The sequence below is a fragment of the Rhinolophus sinicus genome, linkage group LG13 (genome assembly GCF_036562045.2).
Source record: "Rhinolophus sinicus isolate RSC01 linkage group LG13, ASM3656204v1, whole genome shotgun sequence".
NCBI lineage: Eukaryota > Metazoa > Chordata > Mammalia > Chiroptera > Rhinolophidae > Rhinolophus > Rhinolophus sinicus.
In genome coordinates, this window is record NC_133762.1 from 13,816,853 (window position 1) to 13,837,185 (window position 20,333).

At 39.3% G+C, this 20,333-nt stretch overlaps 1 protein-coding gene across 1 annotated transcript in view; it reads right to left on the reverse strand.

Annotated features, from left to right (window-relative positions):
* The window catches only part of HDGFL3 (HDGF like 3), a 36,978-nt gene extending 17,007 nt beyond the window's left edge, over positions 1 to 19,971 (reverse strand). Inside the window, exon 1 of the mRNA XM_019743446.2 lies at positions 19,289 to 19,971. Within this exon, the coding sequence (XP_019599005.1) occupies positions 19,289 to 19,372 (84 nt within the window). The 5' untranslated portion in view covers positions 19,373 to 19,971. The remainder of the gene's footprint in view (positions 1 to 19,288) is intronic.
* Positions 19,972 to 20,333: the final 362 nt, after the last annotated feature.

A 20,333-nucleotide genomic window follows, 5' to 3' on the forward strand; every position in this document is an offset into this window, starting at 1 on the left:
ATGATGGGGACCTATTGTCTTTTGGGTGTGACATGGCTAATGAATCTGGAACACTATTAGTCTTTTGGTTTGTAAAAGTGTATGTCTTGCTTCTACTGAAAAGAAAAGGCCTTTGAGATCCAGATCAGTGAGGGCATTGGTGATTCCTCTGACCTGTAGCTGAAGTTGCAGACCTGAGGCTGTAAGCCCTGTGTGTCTATACTTGAGAGCATTTACCTTACCCCTTATCTCCCTTGTGAGTTTAAACATTCTGCTTCTGGAAAGGGTATTAACAACTTAGATGCAAGCTTCTTAAAATAAGAGTTGTTTTTATTGGTTTGCAGATACTAATAAGACTTACAAAAACCTAATATAAAGGAACATAAGAATCCTTAGGCAATAAGCAAGTGAATACCGATTACTTTAAATATATATAGAGACCTTTTTATTACTGCTCTGCCTGCTCAGGGCAGAAACATTCAGGGGAAGTCTCTGTCCCATGCAGTCTCCAACCCCACAGCCCATGGACTTGGGCCTGGAGTGAGGCAGCCTCATGTTTCCTAGAAAACTTGTCCTCAGAATTTCATCCCTGGACATTCACCACCAGTGTCACCTGGGGACTCATTAGAAATGCTAGTTCTCAGGTCCAAACCCAGACCTACTGACCTGACCCACTGGGAATCAGGCCCAAGAATCTGTTTTAGAGGCCTCCAGATGATTTTGAGATACATTTTAAGGCATTCCATCTTCTGGGTGTGGTTCCTGAGGATGCCTCTAAGGCAGAAAGTATATATGAATATTCATCCCAAGCAAAGCCTTTGTTTCTTCTGATTAATACTAATCTCTAAATCTGCAAAATTTTTACACTGAGATTACAAAAATGCATTAGTGCTCGTTTGTTTTCTTAATACTTTAAAAAATATCAAAATTGCTATTTTTACTAAAGGAGTTCTACACTATATTAAATGTAGTGGCCTTTAAAGAAAAACTCTTCTCATAGACACCTAGCTCAGAAACATTTTTATATATGAATCCATATTTAAGTAATCAAAGAGAATCCTTGAACAAATCAGACTGGTTGATACTTTGGGTTTAAAAACAGATATTTGCCTTGTCTAGATTTAATCATTTTAGAGAGTAAGATAAACAAATGTTTTATTACTTTTTAAATAAAATTTGGGTTTGGTTTCTCATGAAGGCACTAATTACATCTGAACTGCTTAAATGGATCTAGCAAACTCTTACTTCCATGTTAATGCTTACGATTAAGGGAAATGTAAACTTGAATTATAATTCTGACAAACTTTTCTGTATCAACAGTACTTATGTGCTGTGGGTATGTTAGATTAAATATAATTTCCAATAACTTTAGAACCTTGGCTTAATATTAAATTCATTAATAATCTTTGCATACTTGAATAATTTCTAAGTAAGATAGACTATTGAAACATTGTTCATCAAGTATAGTTTTCAGATATATATGATTTTAATTTTTATATGTTATGTAGTGGCTATTTTTGCCACTTAAGGAAGTTACAGAAAAGCTATGAGGATTGTGTACCCATGAACTTTGCTGGTTTGCTAAAATACTGTATATGACAAAAATTTCTCAATGATCTAACCCTGTGTGAACAGAAGTCAGTTACTTTGGTTAAGTTGTAATTGCCATGGAGACTGAGACTATACTAAGAACAACAGTGGCATAGAAATACAACTGTGTATGCAAGGTAATAGTATGCACTTTTTATTGCACTAATGGGAAAAGATTAGCTTTGTTAGGATGCTCCAAAATGTGAGAGGATAACGAAGGACAAAACCTGGATGTACACTGAAAGCTGTAGAAGGTTTAGGAAAAGGGAAATTGATTTGCCTTGGACGATAACTGCAAATAATAGTCTAAAAATATACAATGAAATATTAAAAGTTTGCCAAAGCTGGCTCAGTTTTGATGGACTTATTCGTAAGATTAAAAAGGGAAAGCTTGAAAAATCTACTGTCAAATATTTATTAATACAAAAGCCAGAATTTGGTTTTCTGTGAAAACAACAAATTGGTCTTGGAGCTACTCTATCTGTTCCAAACAAGATGTGATAAAAGGTCATTATTCTCTGCCCTCTGCATAATCTGTGCAGATAGCAGAGATGTCACATCTCACTAGAATAATTCTGAGAGGTCATGATATACTTAGAACACAGTGCTTTGAACTTCCTGTTGGCCATGTATAGGGACAGGCCGAGCCTTCCTGAGGTTCCTCATTTGTATCCCACAGGGTTGAATCTGGAGGAGCAGCTCATGTGAAGCGTTGGCCATCCTCGTGGCACCTCGTGTCAGGACAGCCAGGCTCTGACAGCTGAAAAAGCCCAACTTGACCAGTAAAAAGTGAGGAATTTGGTCTACGGTCTTCATATAAATCTTTATGTAAGCCTCCGGGTCCCCTACTTTTAAATTTTAGAAGTCATATTTTAAACTGAAATGTCTAAAAATTTGGTATATTCCCCCAACTCCTGCTCATCTTCTAAGCAACTGTCCACACAGGTTCAATTTTGAACAAGTATAAAATATACTTGTTTTTCGGGTTCATTTTCACTTTTATTGAGGTACAATTTATACACAGTATAAATTTTAAGATAAAATTTATATATAGTATATACAATATATACAATACAGATCTTAAATGCATATTTAATGAGAATTTGATAAATGCGTATACCCATATAACCAATACCTAATCAAGTAAAGGATATTTAATCCATCTCAGAAAATTTCCTCATGTTTCCCACCAGCTATTTCCCACCCACCACAGGTCACTTTCCTGATTTCCATCACCACTCATCAGTTTCGCCTGTTCTTGAACTTAAAAAAAAAAAAAGTCAGAAATCTTTGGTCATTGGCTTCTTTTGCTCAGTGTGTTTTTGAGATAAATACATATTATATATTAGTAGTTCATTCTTTTATGTTGCCAAGTAGTATCCCACTGCAGCCATTCAATGGAACACCTAAGATTTATGTATTCACTGGATGCAACTTTTACCTCAAAATGAAAATACATGTTAAATTCTAGTTAATTGTACGCATACTATAGTATTTAGGAATAAAATATAATAATGTATGCAAAGTACTTTAAAACACATAAAAAATAAGATGGATTGATGGATGGATAGAGATTGTCAGATGGAGAGAAATGTGACAAAACAAACCGAACAAAACGTTAACTGTAGAATCTAGTTGGTGAGTGCATGGTGTTCACTTTATATTTCAACTTTTCTATATGTTTCAAAATTTTCATAATAACATTTTGGTAAAAATAGGCAAGAGGAGGGGGAGAGAGGATGAAGGTGGTATAGCAAATTGATTATATCTACATCCTTGTTTGTTAAGATGGAAAGTTAATGGATATTGTTTAGTCAATAAATCAAGATGAGACAAGAGACAGCTGTGTTTCGTTATAAGCCAAGGTTGAGTTTTAAAACTATGTACATACAATATTTAGCTAAAAACAATTACAAAAGAATTGTTGAAAACTGCCAAATTGCCAATAACTGAGATTGCACCAGTTATACTTTCACCAATAATGACTGAGTCCCTATGTCCCTATATCTTCACTAATAATGGGTGTTATCGATATCTTACTTAAATTTGCTATGCAAAAAATGATGTTTTGTTTTAATTATCACTTTCTTAATTATACATGATGTTGAACATCTTTTCCTGTTAAAAGTTACTTGTATTAACGTTTTCTGTAAAAGCTTTTTCACATCCAATGTCAATTTTTTTAGTCTTTTGTTATTGATCTGCAAAACCTCATCTTGTTTATACATGAGTATATTGCAGCCCTTTTTCTATCAAATGTTACAAATAAATGTTTTTTACCCATTTATCTTTGTCTTGATTTCATCTGAAACATTTTTGCCAGCAGAAATTCTTAATTTTTGCACAGTAAAAGCTATTAATCTTTTGCTTTCTGACTTATGCATCTGTTTCTTGCTTAAGAGGCCTTTCCATTCCAAGATTACCCCAAAAATCCTCCTTATTTTCCTTTGTATTATTTTTGTAGTTTTAATGAGTTATTTTCTTAAGCTAGAAATGTGCCTAATAGTGAGTGTGGGGAAATGAACACCCACATAAAGGATTATTACTAGGAATTTAAATGGCTACAAACATTTAAGAAGTTCTTGTTTGTTTGTTTTTTCCCCCTTTCTTCAGACTCTCTCCCCCCAGGTCAAGCTGTTGTTTCTCGGTCTAGTTGTATAGGACACAGCTCCCTGGCCCATGTGGGAATCAAACCAGCAACCTCAGCGTTAGGAGCACGGCGCTCCAACCACCTGAGCCACCAGGCCGGCCCCCTAAACATTTAAGAACTTGATATGACTATACATATTATAAAATTAAAAACATACATGGCACATAGCTTAACAATTCCAGTTCTAGCAATCAAGCTATCCTACAGAAATCAGAGCACAAGTATATAAAGATAAACATATCAAGATGTTCACCGAAGCTCTCCTGCCAAAAGAAGAAACGACTAACAGGCCATTGGCGTAGGAATGGTTAACGACATTATGGTGCAGCTTGGCATATCCATAGCCAAGATCTATATGTATTGACTTGGAAAGCCGGCAATATAGCAAGCACAAGTGAAAAGAGCAAGCTGCAGAATAAAAAACTGTAATTCCATAAAACCGTGTGTGCATGTGAGTGCTTATAGGAAAACACTCGGAGGGTACATGCCACACGATCAATGCTAGTTAGCTCAATGGAGTAGGAATGGTATTGTTACAAACCTATATTTGTTCTGAAATGAAAAACAATAACATTAATTATATTAAAAGTAAACCAATGAAAATGCAGATGTTAGGGCTTGCCCAGAAAAAGTCAGGTTCAAAACAGTGACTCCAGAATGGAATTTTATTAAGTATGAACAAGTGGACAACTAATTAAACTGAGCAGACCTGGTTGTCTGCCTCTGCTAAGGGTGGCTTTTCCTTCTCACAGTCAGCCCCTGTAAGGCCTAACCACTGAGCACCTTATCTGATTACCCCACAAAGGGGTTTAGAATGAGTCTCCAGTTCTCACTCTGGCTTGAATGCCTAAGGAAATGATATTTGCAGAACTTTAGCCTTCCTTTTCTCATTTTCCTAGTAAGGATTCCTAGCAGGTCCTCCTTCAGCGAAATTTCCTTAATCACACGAAAAATTTTATGTAGTACGTTATAATGGGGAGAGAGTTCACTGCTTTATTCAGACCTTCCAAACCCTGGCTCCCCACCAAAAAAAAATTTAAAGAAAGATAATCATGTAAAACTGAATTCAGAAACTTGTCAAACCAATTCACTAGACTTGTGCCAATTTGGGTACATCTCTTATTTTTGGTGTCAATTTCACTGGGTCTTATGCTGCCAACGTAAGATGATTCGCAACGTCTGCTTTTTCACCCTTTAATTCTATTTTGTCCGATATGAATTACTGCCATTTCTCTGTTTTACTCAAGTGTGATAAACACATATTTCCAATTTGAGGGTAATTTTTGCCTTCTATCAACTATTTTGTGTTAGGTAAGTCTCTTATAAACATTATATTGTTGGATTTTATTTATTGATCCAAATGGAGACCATTTATGCTTGTAATACCATGTCTGGTTTTATTATGCCTGTTTTTAATCTTCATATTTACCTTTATTCTACGAATTATAACTCAAATACCTCATTTTTAATTCTACAAGTACTTCAAATATTTCAAGAGCACTATTAAAACAGTATTTATATAAGAATATTTATTCTGATCTGAAACAAAAGGTATTCAGTACTCTCCCCTCTCTTCTTTGCTTTCCCATTCTTTATTAATCTTTCCCCATCTTTTCTCTCTTATGTTTTACAGTTTGGTTTAATAAATTAGTAATCGTTTTTCTTGTTACAGTGACTGTACCAGGCAACTCTCCAAAGCAGATGCTTTCAAAGGAGTAGGGAGAAGGCAAAGAGCAGATGAAACAGGACATCAACATGGAACCACTTGAGTGTCAGTTTCAGCTGAAGATCCAAGACAAAAGTAGGACATTCAGAATGAGGTAACCACTATGTCAGACTTGCAAAGAATGTGGTCCAAAACCCTTGTAAACTTCAGGTCTACCGTAAGAACAACAACAAAGGACTGGAGAAGACAAAAGAAGAGTTGAAGATTAGGAGAGGCTTTTTGGAAAACGCTCCCTTTCCCCAAGATCATCCGGAGAGCTTAAGATAAGTCCTCTAGAGCTTGGGAGTCACAGAAGACTGAATTCTGACTCAAGTCTGAGAAATCTTGAGAAAGAATACGGGATTCTGGCTAGTTGCTCTGATGGCAGAGTGAAATGAGTGGTGACTGCACTGGGATCAGCTTGTACTCCCAGAGTTTCTTGTGGTAAAGATGCAAGTTTTCCACAGACCATTAGGTAGAGAGAGTGTGAAGGTTCTCTTAAAAACCTGTCCAAGGGGGCAGGTGAGGGGACCACAGCAGAAAGAAGGTGGAAATGTACCATGAGATGTTCAGGGAAGAGGGGGTTTTAAATGACTATTTGGAAGAGAGATTCATTAGCCTGTATCAAAAGAAGTGAAAGTGAGGTAACACCAGGAATACTGGTGGTTGGGTGGTGGGCTGCCTCTAAAACGGCAAGGATAATCCTCATGGCCTGGTATTCATGGCATTGTGTAACCCCTCTTCCGGAGTGTGGGCTTGATCTAGTTACTTCTAATGACTGGAACATGACAAAAGTGACAGGATGTCACTTCCTTCTTGCTGACTTGCCCTTTTGCTTCCTTGCTCTAAGGAAGCCCAGCTCCCATATTATGAGTTACTTTATGGAGAAGCCCATGTGGCAAGGACCCCAGCAAGGGCTCTGGCCAGTGGCTCATGAACAAACGAGGCCTTTAGGCCAGTTACCCACTGAGAACCCGAATCTTGCCAACAACTACTGGAGTGAACTTGGAAGCAAATCCATCCCCTAGTCAAGCTTTAAAGTGAGAGTGATTTTGTGAGACACAGAGGCAGAGGGTCTAAGTAAACTGTGCCTGGGCTCCTCACCCACAGAAATTGTGAGATAACAAACGTGTGAATCCCAATTTAGCATTTTATTTTAAAAAACTAATTGTACTTTTGGGTTATCATTTTGGTGACTATTGTAATGTCTTATACATATATATATATATGCATATATGTTTTACATATATCGGATACGTCACAGACACTGTTTTACCATGGAGATCCTTTTTCTTTTAAATAGAGGTGTGTGTGTGTTTATCGAGTGAGTAGGTGGGTGGAAGCTTCCCTCCACAACCTCCCTTGGACTAACTTTCCCCCAGGTAATCATTATTGGTAACGAAGTACGCTCTTCTCCATGTTCATATACACAATCATATACATACAAATGTTTTCTACACACGCAGGTTTTTGGAGAGAGGGGGACTACCGTGTTTTATACACATACACACGCAAAATGGATCATCCTTTATCAAATCCTCTGCATTATGAAAGTCCTTCAAGTCAACTGGCATAGATCTAACTCATTTATTTTTAATGGATGCAGAATAATTCAGCGACTGTATAACCTATAATTTATTCAACATTTCCCTGAGGGATGGGTATTTACCTTATGTTTAGCGCTTTTGCCCTTAAAGAAGACTACAGTAAACATACTTAGACTTTTGTGTACTGATGCTTCTATTTCCATGAGATGTATTTCCAGGAGTGAGACTATTGGATCACGAGGTATTTTTCATTTTAATAGATATCACTAGGTTGCTTTCAAAAAAAGCTGTAATAATTCACATTTCCACCAAGCTATGAAAATGACCTCCCGTCCAATCTTTGACAACATTAGGTGTTATTGCTCTTTTAGATTTGCATTTTCCTGATTAACGGTGAGATTAATCATCTGTTCATAAGTTTATTGGCTATTAGATTTGTCCTTCAATGAACTGCCTAATCACATCAGTTTTGCATTTCTCTACAGGGGTCTGTCTTTTCACTTATTGTACTATGTTAACCTGGTATCTATAATTTCCATTGCAAATGTATTTCTCTTATGTATTATGTCCATTGAAACATTTTCTCCTTGAGTTCCAGGATGCTACGCTCTCCTGACACTTGTTGTTCCTCCTCCACCATCCACTACTTCTCAGTCTCTTCTCCATCTACTTACTTCCTTAGTGATCCCATCTAGTTCCGAAGTTCTGAATGCGCTCTGTGTGTCTCATATCTCTACCCTCAAACTCCAGACCTCCCTTCTGAGCTTCAGCCTCACATCCTTGGGTGTCTCATAGGCATTTCAAATTTAAGAGGTCTAAAATCAAACGCTTGGTCTTATGGCGCAACCTGTTTATCTTTCAGTATTCCCAGCGTGAACAAAATGCCTCACTGTCCAACCAGGTGCTTCTATTAGAAACTTGGAAGTTCTTCCTTATTTCCCTCCCATACATACATATCTCATCTATCATTAAGTCCTTTCAATTCCCCCCGCACCCCCCCAAATATATATCCCCACACTATCCACTTCCTTCTACATCCACTGCGTTCCCTCTGGTCTACTCCACTATCACCTAATGCCTCCACTTCTACAAAAGTCTTCTAGCTGGGCCCTTTGCATCCACCTCCCAGCCCCCCACCTCTGCCTCCAGCAATTCTTCAGACCCTAAACACAAGTAGGATCCTATATGATATGAATTTTGTCTATTTCCTTGAACTTATCACCTACTCCTCTCCCCTAGTCCTAGGTTAGCCTGTGGGAGAAGACTTTCTAGAAAGGTGGGAGGAAGGAAATACTCTTTGTATACATTCATATTTAAAACAGCAGCAATTACCCTGAATAAAAAAGGCAAAAATCACTGATTCAAAGTATAAGTGTGACAATCCATCAAAGGCCTCAAACATTTAACTTATAGCACATTAATAACTCCTTAAGGATTTAGAACCATTTGCTAAATGCATCCTATTGTACTTTACCTCTTTTAGCAATAAAGATGTGAAGATAGTTTTGTCTTTATGCCAAAAACAAAACAGAACAAAAAAAAAACCAAAAAACTTTGTTGAATACCTGTCGGACTAAACAAATATTTAATAATGAAAGTAGACACCATAATAGGAAGAAAACACCAATATGTACCACCATTAAAAGAGCAGACAATGGCGATTATTCTGATTAGGAAACGAATGCTAACTCTCAATGTTTCAAAGTAATTGTTAAAAAAATAAAATATAACACAATGAACTAGTTGCAATAGTTCCACAAGTAGAGTACAAGACTTGGTTCCTGGCACCATAGCGTGCAGAAAATAGATAATTTTTGGATAATTTTCTGAGATTGCGTCCCTCAGTTTGTCTCAGAGAGGATAATCATCATGTGAAAATGTGAATAATCCTAGGCAGAAAACCAAATTATACCATAGTTTTTTTAAATTTTTATGAGTTTGAGCCAAAACTGACAATTGCCAGGAAGCATGATCTCCAATGCTCCTAAACCATATTTAGTCTTAAACTATGCCTGTTTTTGACAAATAAAGCTGGTAGCTTAGCCAAACCATCCTACCATAGACCTTATCTGTTCAAAAACTCATTCAGGTACTTAATGATCACTCACTGAGCACCCTAATTTTACTTGCTCTCAGTTCTACCCAATTGCCTCACGTAAGATTAGACCTGGGCAAACTCGGCTGAGGACTGTCCACAGTCCTACCTTTTCATCTTTCAGTAACGTCCTCTCTTGTTCTATTCCATGTATTTGATAACGTCACAATGACCCCAGGGCCTCATACTTCATGGCTCTTGCTTTCCCCACATATGCAGTATATGGACGGACTTCCATACACACTGACTGTTCTGGGGATTTCGCGTCAGTCCTGTTCTTTGCTTATTTAAATAAATTACAATGAGCACAACAATCAACTGAGTGAAAAGGCAACTCACACAATTGGAGACAATATTAACAAATCATGTACCTGATGAGTTAATATCCAGAATATATATTTAAAAAACTCTTACAACTCAGTAACAAAAAACCAAACAACCCAATTAAAAAACAGGCAAAGGATTTGAATAGCTATTTCTCCTAAGATATATGAATGGCCAAGAAGCACATGGAAAGATGCTCAACATCACTAATCATTAGAGAAATGCAAATCAAAATCATGAGGATGGTTATTATTTAAAAAACAAACAGAAAACAGTAAGTCTTGAAAAAGATACAGAAAAATCGGAATCCTTGTACCCTCAGAGGGGACCACAAACCCGCCCTACCTGTAAGTCTTCTGGCTTAAAAGCCCCTCGTCCTCCATCGTCAGCCTACATACCCTGACACCTCCACAGTCCAGTCTGACAAACCCAAGAAAACCGCAGAGCTCCAGTATCACCAGCCAGGGAACACTGTGTAGTCTCATAGCGCAGTAGTTAGCAAATGTATGGAGCTGATTACCCCGAAGGCATATATATGAAACTACCGTTAGCTTCAAGAAAGTTGTAGACACATTTGCAGTTCAAAGATTAGAAGGAAGAGGAGAGTACAAAGATATAGCTCTGTACACCTAGCCTTTTGAGATCAAGTGAAATACTGGCTTGGATGGTTAAATGACCAAACATAATGTAACTTTCATTTTTTATGATCACGTCATCTGCAGGTAAGACCATGGCTACAGCAGATTAAAAAGCTCAGGACTGTTAACTCATCCCCCGAATCCCACTACTCTTCCATATAAACAGATACAACTCATACAGATTCACTTCCCTTTGGCCTAACAGACCAGACCCGTGCTCTTCAACGGTAGGGAGTGAAATTGACTTAGTGGGTTGCAACATGATTATACAAAATATAATATATCAGAATGCATCATACGTGATTTGGTGAAAAGATTTTTTCTAGTGTGTGCATATGACATTAATATTTATTTCTTACCGTGGGTTAGTCAAAAACGTCTGAAAGCCACTAGACTGTATCAGAATCCATCAGCAACAACTCATTTCCAAGGTCTAAATACTTTTTCAAAATTACTGACTTAATTCTCGTGGAGCAGTCCAGCGAAGGAGATAAGAACAGTTGTGCCTTGTTTGAAAATAGCTGGTCATATTTTGAAAGTCAGAGGTCTAGAGAGAATTAATTTTCAATCCATTCAACTTATGCTAACTCTAAAAAAAAATCAACTGAGAATTTATAATACTATTCCTCTCAACAGCATTTCCTCCAAAATTAAAGATGCCATTACTACAAAAGCTCTACTTCAGTGACAAAGAAAAAGGAAAAGACATCTTAAGCCACAAGTTGACATTTTTCCCTACATAAAAATATTTGAGTCTTCTGTGAAACTCATTTGTATTTGCTAACCATTACTGAACTTAACTGAACCTGTCACATGTTAACAACTCTCATCTTAAACATATTTTGCAATAGAAACTGAGAAGTTACTACTATGTCATCAAGAATTTTCCAGTCCCCATGGAGGAAACCTTGTTGTTCCACTGACTCGCCTACACTTTGGAAACTGGGTATCTCCACTTTGGGGTAGTTTAAGGGTCTCTATAATCAGACTTAGACAATCCACTCAGAGATTGGTCTCCGTGATCAAGTGGGAGAGTAGTTTATCCACAGACCCTTTTGTACGGCAACATAGCCCGGTGTAGTGGAACCTCTAGATATGAACCACCAAACTCAGGAGATCTGAAGGAGGGGTAACAATGAGGAGTCCCCACAACTCCCAGAGCCTAAAGCCAACTCACTATTTAAAGCTGCTGAAAGACATACCAGCCAAACCACAAATGCATTTACTGAGAGTTTACTAGGTTCCTAGCATTTTATAATAAGGAGTCTGGTGTTCCTGGGAGGTAATTATTAGGTACTTAATCAGCAAACACTTCTTTCATGTACATTTTAACATTTGATATCTAGGGAAAAAAAGGAAGGAATTATCATCCTCTTTATTTAACAAAGAGGTTATAAGAAAAAAGATGCTCAAGTCTAACAAAGCAAGACAGAGATGGAGTTGCGTGTCTTTTAACTACTGGATTGCTTGCTGTCTTTTCTTACATTACAAGAAATCTTGCTTGGAAGTCTGGAGGACCTCATTCCGAAGGCTTGAGCTCACTAGTCACTAGCTTACTTCATTCTTTTTACCTTTATGTGGCTCTCTGTGACCATATAGATGGGTTATTTACCTGACCAACAGCGGGAAATTCTTACCGTTAAGAATAAGATATGAGAAAAATTCAATTACTACTTCTACTTTAATCAGCTGAAAGGAGATTATAAGTATGAATGGAACTGAGAAAGCAGTAAACTGGCGAAAAGCAACACAGGCTAGTGGTAGTTCTTAGGATTTAGCCCCTAGGCTCTACTGAACCAGTAAATCTCATATCTACCTACCTGCTGTTCCAAGCGGATGTGTTCTCTCATCATAAAGGTTTGGGAACCCATACCTAAGTCAACACCATGCTACTCGTTCAGAAAGGATTTTAACAGGTCTCTGCTCTCTCTACATGCATAACTAATGTCTTCCTTATTTTTATACTGCTGTGTCAACGGGCTACTCAAGGAGACAGACTGTTTCTTCCGACCTTTCGCCTAATCTGCTATCACATTTATGTTCTTGTGGCATTCTTAACAGTCTGAGATTAAGGCCCTATTTAAGAGTGTGAGCTTAGAATTTCTTTAGCCAAATCTTAGTTCTTTTATGGGGCTAGCTACCTCATAGTACTGTTACTATATACATATACATATTCAGCCTAAGTTGTAATCAAGACATATTGTACATGATTTTATTATATATAATGTATATACTTGTATATATACATTATATATATATATATACACATATATATATTCAGCCTAGCTTGTAACCAAAGAAATTAATGCAATTAAATATTTTTATTAAAATTACAAAGATTTTTACAAATTTGAATCCTCTGCTTTTAACGAATATGTGGGAAACAGATATTCATTTTTTTTCTTCAAGGAAAGAGTGACAGAGAGAAAACAGATATTCTCTTATTCCGATAGTAGGTACGACAGTCAACTCTTCACTTGTCCTAAGGAAATAACTGTGATTTAGCTAAATGAAATGTTTTTCAGAGTTGTTATTTTATAGTAAAAAATTGGAAATAACAAATGTCCTTTAACAGGAAGTGGTTTTTATGATAAATAGGTCCATATCATAAATTACCTATCAGATGGTTGTTGGAAATAATATGATAGGAATGTATCATTGCCATTGAAAGCCATCTAAGACATAGTGTTTAACTGGGGGGGGGGGGGGGAGGACGCAAAACTGTATATATTACAAAAATTACGTACCTACATATTTATAGGTACATATTCATGATGCTTATAGCTAGGTATAGGGATGCTGAGCTTTCTACAGTGAACATTACTACTGATTTAAGAACATTTTTCACACAGGTGAAATTACTGTTTACAACATGGTCATTTCAGTCTCTTTTTTAAAGATAGTTTAAGTAGTATACAGTATGAGCAAATTGTGTCAGGTGTAAAGCCCACTACTTCTATAGAAGCAGCACTTCTATGCTATCTGTGGTAAAGGACCAGTTTGTTATTTTCTAATTTGTTTCACACTGACATTTTAGTAAAATATTCCATATTTGCCTCAAAATAAGACCTAGTCGGACAATCAGCTCTAATGCGTCTTTTGGAGCAAAAATTAATATAAGACCTGGTATTAAATTATTATTACATTATATAATAAAATAAGACTGGGTATAATATAATATGATATGATATAATATATAATATAATACCGGGTCTTATATTATAGTAAAATAAGACCAGGTCTTGTATTAATTTTTGCTCCAAAAGACACAGTAGAGCTGATTGTCCAGCTAGGTCTTATTTTTGTGGAAACACAGTATTAGAGATGAATTATTAGAAAAATAAGACGTACAAAACTCAAGTTTCATTTTTTAAAATTCATAGATTCATAAACATTGCTATTCTGTGAAATTGCTAAAAAAAGAAAATGTAGGAACTTTTACTCTCAATTTCTTTACCTATCTTGTCACTGACAGATAACAGTTCGCAGACCAGGCTTTCCGTGGTACTGCTTGAAATGATTTAGAAGCCTTTTTTGCAGTGGATTAATAACTATATCAGCTGGACTAGATTCTGATCTAACATCTGGAGACTCTTTCACAATAGAAGACAATTTTCTCCATCAAATAGTGATATTTGGATTCTTCCCCTATTATGTTTACTATACTTACTAGTTTATAATGTTTTTCTAGTGCTAATAGACATTTTCATGGTCATATATAATTTTAAACCATCAGTCATTTTTGAAAAAGAATCAAACCCAAATTATGGGTTAAAAGTAGTCATTAGGGCATTCCAAAGGGGATGTGCCTGAAATAGACAACCATTTGGTTGAAACGGGAGCAATGCAAATGGACCTATTGGTACTGAGTGTTTAAGTTGCCTACACGCTCCCAGGATAGAGCGGAAGAAAATGAGACAACCTGCCAGTTCCTTGGCTATGTGAATATTGTCCCTGGGGAAAAGCCTGAGTGAGCCTGTGTCACTGTACTTGAGGAATGAACCAATGATGGATTTCTTTGGACTCAGGCCAAAGTACTGAAGATTATAAACATCTTACTTTAAGATTAAAAAGAATTTAAGTCCCAAGTGATTCCCTGAAAACATGTAGCCTTGTTTCCAGAAATAAAGTCTCATAGGCTAGTAGTTTATTATCTAAGCAAACAAATTCAAAGTGCTATGGATCAGAAATAGAGGATTCCCAACCAGTATTTATTTATATTAATAAAGGAAATGGAAACACTTTTATAATCATGTTATTTAAATTGCAGAATTTAATCTGTTGACAGAAAATGAAAAATTGCATCTAGCACAGTGCCTTACTTTACACACAGTAGGTGCTCAGTAAAAGTTCAATACGAGTTCAGCTCTTCAAGCTGTCACAGAATGGTAAGTTGAATGCTTTATTCTTGCTTTACCAAGTGAGAGGTTGAAGCTAGATCAGCACTATGACGAGCAGCAACTTGGTAGGCCTGAAGTCTTACAGAACAAAAATTTCCCACTGAAAGCTAAGAGTGGTGAAATTCAACACATGAAGAAGCTTGGAGCAGATTCTTTTCTTTCCCCACCTCATACACAGTGAGTTTTTTAAATTAAGGCATAAACTTCTCAATGGTGCACAAATCTTAAATGCGCAGCTTGATAAATTTTTAGGTATGTATACACCCATGTAACCACCACCCAGATCAAGATACAAAACATCTTCAGTGCTTCCTCCTAGCCGGTAACCACCCCCACTCCCCGCCTACCACACCTTAATCAGTTTTGCCTGTTTGTGAATGTCGTGGAATCATACAGAATATACTGTCTGTGTCTGACTTTTTTCATTCAACCTTGTAGTTTTGAGATTCAGCCATATTTTTGTGGGTATCAGTAGTTTGATACTTTTTATTACTAAGCAGCACTCCATTGCATGGATATACTACAAATTTGTGTATCTATTCTCCTGTCCATGGACATCTGGGCTGTTTTCTATTTCTATCAATAGAAATATTTCTATCAGTCTTCTATTATGGAGATAAACAACATGGTTTGGGGGGTTGTAAGAAGAAAACAGTACAGCTTCTATTTTTGCTTCTTACTCCTTTACCTAAAAAGTAAATTTTACTAATATTTAATACATAAATTGACATCAGTGTCCTTATTCAGATGATTATATTCATTTGCTTTGGGTATACTGTGATTTATTGCCATTTTAGAATTATGGAATATCTACTTCTAACTGAACTCTTGCCAAATGAACAAGTGGCTAAAAGGAGTCCTACAAATAGATCACTAATAATGTAAGCACAAGCAAACAAGGAAACGGCTGAGGTGACAGTTCTGTTATAGAAATTCTCTTTAGGAGATGAAATCTGTGATCATCTAGGTCAGAAGCAGGCAAAAAATATTCCCAAAATTAATACTTTTAAAAATATGGACTTAATCTATCATATTAATATTTTGCCAATAAGAATTTTATAACATATTGTTTATATCATGTCAACCCTTCTAGTTTCTTTTTGTATTTATTTTATAATGTATATAATAGTACAAAGTACATATAATTTTAAAGTAAATTTACACATATTTGGGATGCATTCTCAAATTATTTTACCAAGAAGTACATAATCAAAAGCGTTCAGAGACTCTTGTTTTAGCACATTTTTCAGTACTAAGTTAGTTAATCCTTAGGCATAAATGAACTTGTGATTTTTTAAATCATACACAATAAAGTATACTCATTTGAAATAGCTATTCAATGTTAAAATAACACATCTGAACAGAGAGGAGCACTGGAATGAACCAGGAAGAGGCATGAGGAAACTTTCATGGTATTGCTACTGTTGTATACCTCGGTACGGTTTCTTATTATACCTGTGTATACATTTGTCAAGATCATTGAATGGTACAGGGTATTTCAGTCTATGTAAATCTTACCTCAAAAGGGAAAAAAAAAGGATCTATAAAAAATATTGACCTCTAGTTAATGATGTGCATGAAGTGTCTAGGAGTAAATTATAGTGATGTCTGCAACTTACTTTAAAATGCATTAAAATAAGATGGGCAGTTGTATGGATAGAGGGATGGATATATGAACAAAAATGTGATAAAGTATAATAAAATGTTAATTACAGGGTCCAGGTGGGAGATATATAGGTGTTCACTATACAACTCTTTTAACTTTTCTGTATGTTTGAAATGTTTCATGATAAAATGTTGGAAAAAATAAATCTACTCACGAGTTGAAAATGTGAAAGTGTAGCGATACAGGGGGAAAGTTAGAAATTTAAAAGGAAAAAAGGTAGGAACATTCACGTACCACTGCTTGGTGCTTTTACATGAACTAAATCTGTGAGATGGGAATTATCCCTATTTTAGACTAGTGAACTGAAACTTACAAAGATTACAGACCATGCCTGAGGTCACAGAGTGTGAAGCCCAGCTAAAGGCTAAATCCAACCTGACCAAGTTTACCAGAAGTCTGAATCGCCTTGGCCTACATTCCACACAAGGGGCTGCCCAGGACCAGATGTCTTCCCTATAGCAGGGAAGTCACTTCTGACTGTTAGAAAGGGGCAATCTGTCTCCCCCATGTTTTTCCTCCTAGGTTTCATTTCTTGGGGCCATATAGACTCCCCACACGACTGGCCTTCATAACAAGTGATAGTATTTGCAACTTGAATTGAGTAGGATTTTTTTTCCAGTTAGTATTTTGTAATATCATCATCTACAAAGCTATAGCCAGGTGTAAAATTGGGAAATGTCTCTCAGTATTGGGATTAAATTGAGAACATATATGAAGCACATAGTACTGTAACTAACAAAGGGCAGGGACTCAAATAGCTTTCATTTTTTCTACCTTTACTTTTCTTTGGAAATTACAACATGCCACTCACTATAAAATACACCAAAAATAAATAAATAAATAAATTACGATCCTTTCCTTGAAGAGCTCATGTTAAATGTGAACATAGATTTTTCTTTCCTGTATTTATTGTATTTTATCTAAAATAATTGGTTTTATTTTTCTCATTTTATTTTCCAATTTGCCTTGTTTTGGAATTATAACTTACAGGAATTTTGTGTACAATTATATATACAACTAGGACCACTTCTGCAGCACTTTTTTGTTTCAAAATTACTACCGGTGGCCAAGTGATGCAAACAACCTGTAAAGGAAATTTTAAGACTGTTTTCTTTTTGACTGAGAATAGTTTTCAAAGGTAAGATTAAAGAAAGCCACTGCATTACAAGGAAACGACCAACTGATAATGCTAACCTTTAATTCACTTTTGACTATGTATAAACATATGTGCCCTATAGCTGTTTCTCACTTGACAAATATATTCAGGGATTCACTGAAGGGCTCCTAAAGACACAAGTCTTGCCTCTTTGAACAGTATGGCACAGCAGTATGAAAAATAACCACTTATTCTACCAGGACAATTTTGCCTTATTTAAGGACAACTTCCAGTTCAGATGTAGAGAAAAGTTCTCTGCAGTCTCATGGAACCTGAATAAGTCTGTTTTCTCCATTTCAAATCTGAGGTTGTCTAAGTGGTGGAAGGAACCCTAGAGATGATGATTTTATATTTGCAGAAATGGATATGCAGATAGTTGAAATGATGAGCCCACATCAGATACCAAGTCCCCCAATTCCTGGCCCAGTGTTCTTTCCATTTTACAATCATGGCAACCTAAACACACACAAAAACATGATCATGTCCATCCATTTACTTCAACTTCACTAAATTGCAGGCTGCTCACTCATGATGTCACTTCCTTTGTGAATAGGTGTATTTTTTTCTCTTTGGTTTTGCTATCGTCACTTGACTACAACATTTTAGAGCTCACACTCATATTTACGCCAGTATTTCCCATGTCTAGTTCAATTCCTCAAGGACACCAATCAATATAGTCTCCGAGATGCCTTGATCCTCCTTTTACTGTATTTCTTATTTCAAGCCATGAAGTGCCAACAATCAAAAAATTAAAAGGGATTTAGTTTAACACACAAAGCACACACATGGTAGTGTTGTACCTCTTGCTCAAAGGGCCTACTAAAAAATATTAATGTTATGTATCACCCGCGGATGCTTTCTAGAGAGAGCCCAGCGACAACCCTGCTACACAGGAAGAGAGCTATTGTGGACTGTGGCGGGAGGCCAAGGAGAAGGTCTGGGATCGACCTAAAACAAATATGGAGGTGAAAAGGCACGAGGGGCTTCCTGGTCCCACCAGCCGCTGCTATGGGCGTCAGTTTCAAGGAACGATGGGCACAGGGAGGCATGTACCCCAGGACAATGATGGGCAGGCGGGGCCCCCGGAATCGCACTCGGGGAAAACTCAACAAGTCTGGATGGCGGAGGATGCTTGGAGAGATGGATGAACGACTGCCCCGAGGCTTCCGCTGGCCTCTCGGAGACACCACACGGGCCTTAACCAGCATTTACGCCGCCGCCCGCCGCCTCGCGGACGGCCATTTGCAGTGCGCGCCCCGACGTTCGCCGGGACCCGCGGTGTCTCCCACGACCCTGCCCCGGCCGCCGCCTCCGCCCCAGGCCGCTTCCCGCGGCCCGGGCTCCGTCAGCACCAGCTCTCCCGGGAAGGCGGCGGCGGGCCTGTGGGGCCGGGGCCGTCCTCGCGGGGTGCGGGGTGCGGGCTGGGCCCGTCGTCCCCGCGCAGCGCCGGCCGGGCTGTAGCGATGGGAAGGGGCGGGCGCGCCATCATGAAGGGAAAATGGTGGGCGGGCGGGCCCGCGCGCGGCCGCCGTACTCACCCGGGCCGGCCAGTGCGGGTAGCCCTTCATCTTGGCGAACACCAGGTCGCCCGCCTTGTACTCGCGGGGCCGCGGACGCGCCATCCCGGCCGCTCCCCTTCCCGATCGTCCTTGGTCGCCGCTAAGACGCCAGGAGGCCGCCCCCCCCCGCGGGCCGACGGACTGCGCCGCACTCCCCGCGGCCTCGGGCGGGCGGGCGGGCGGACGGGCGGCCGCTCCGACGAGGGGAAGCGGCGAGGCGGCAGCTGAAGCGTGGGGTGGGCGGGGGGCGCAGCAGGCCCGCAAATCACGGCCCGGCCGCGGGGAGGGGCGCCCGGCCTCGGCTCGGCCCGCCGCGCGCTCACAGGCGCCGCGCCGCCTGCCTCATGCTGCCGCCGGCCTCCCTCCCGGCTCTCGGGCGCGGCGGAGCACCGGGCCTCGCGCCTCCTCCGATCTCCTCCTCGGGCAGCAACCGTAACCGCGATCTTATTATTGTTCTCGCGCGCTCAGCACCCCCGCCCGCTGCCGCCTCCCCTCTCGCGCCGGCCGGTTAATTCCTAGGTGCACGGCCGGCTTTCGCCCAGAAACGGAGCGCGCCGGCCGGCTGCGCGGCGGGCGGTGGGCACGTCCTCCCCCAGCACCGAGCCCGTGCCGGGCGGGCGGGAGCGCCTACTCCGGGGGCCGCCCGCCGCCGCGCTCTTTTGTTCTCGGCCCGGAGCTGCCCGTGTGGCCCAGCCAATCACCACCTGGCTGCCCCCTCCCCGCGCGGCCCTGCCACTTCGGGGAGCTCCCACCCACGACCCCCAGCCCCACGCCCACCTCCTGCAGACTCTACCCACCCGGCCCGCTCCCCCGTGGGATGCCTCTGTGGGGTGCCCAGGCGCGGGGCACAGAGGCGCTGCAGGCCCCAGGGACCATCGGGTTGCTGGAAGGGCACCTCTCTGGAGTCAGCGACCTTGTAGGGTTCTCGCCCCAAGTCTGCCCTTGACCATAAAGTGTGACCCGCCCAGGGCAAGCGGTTTAACGGGAGTCACCGGATTTGCCAAATGGTACAGCAGGGATTCTA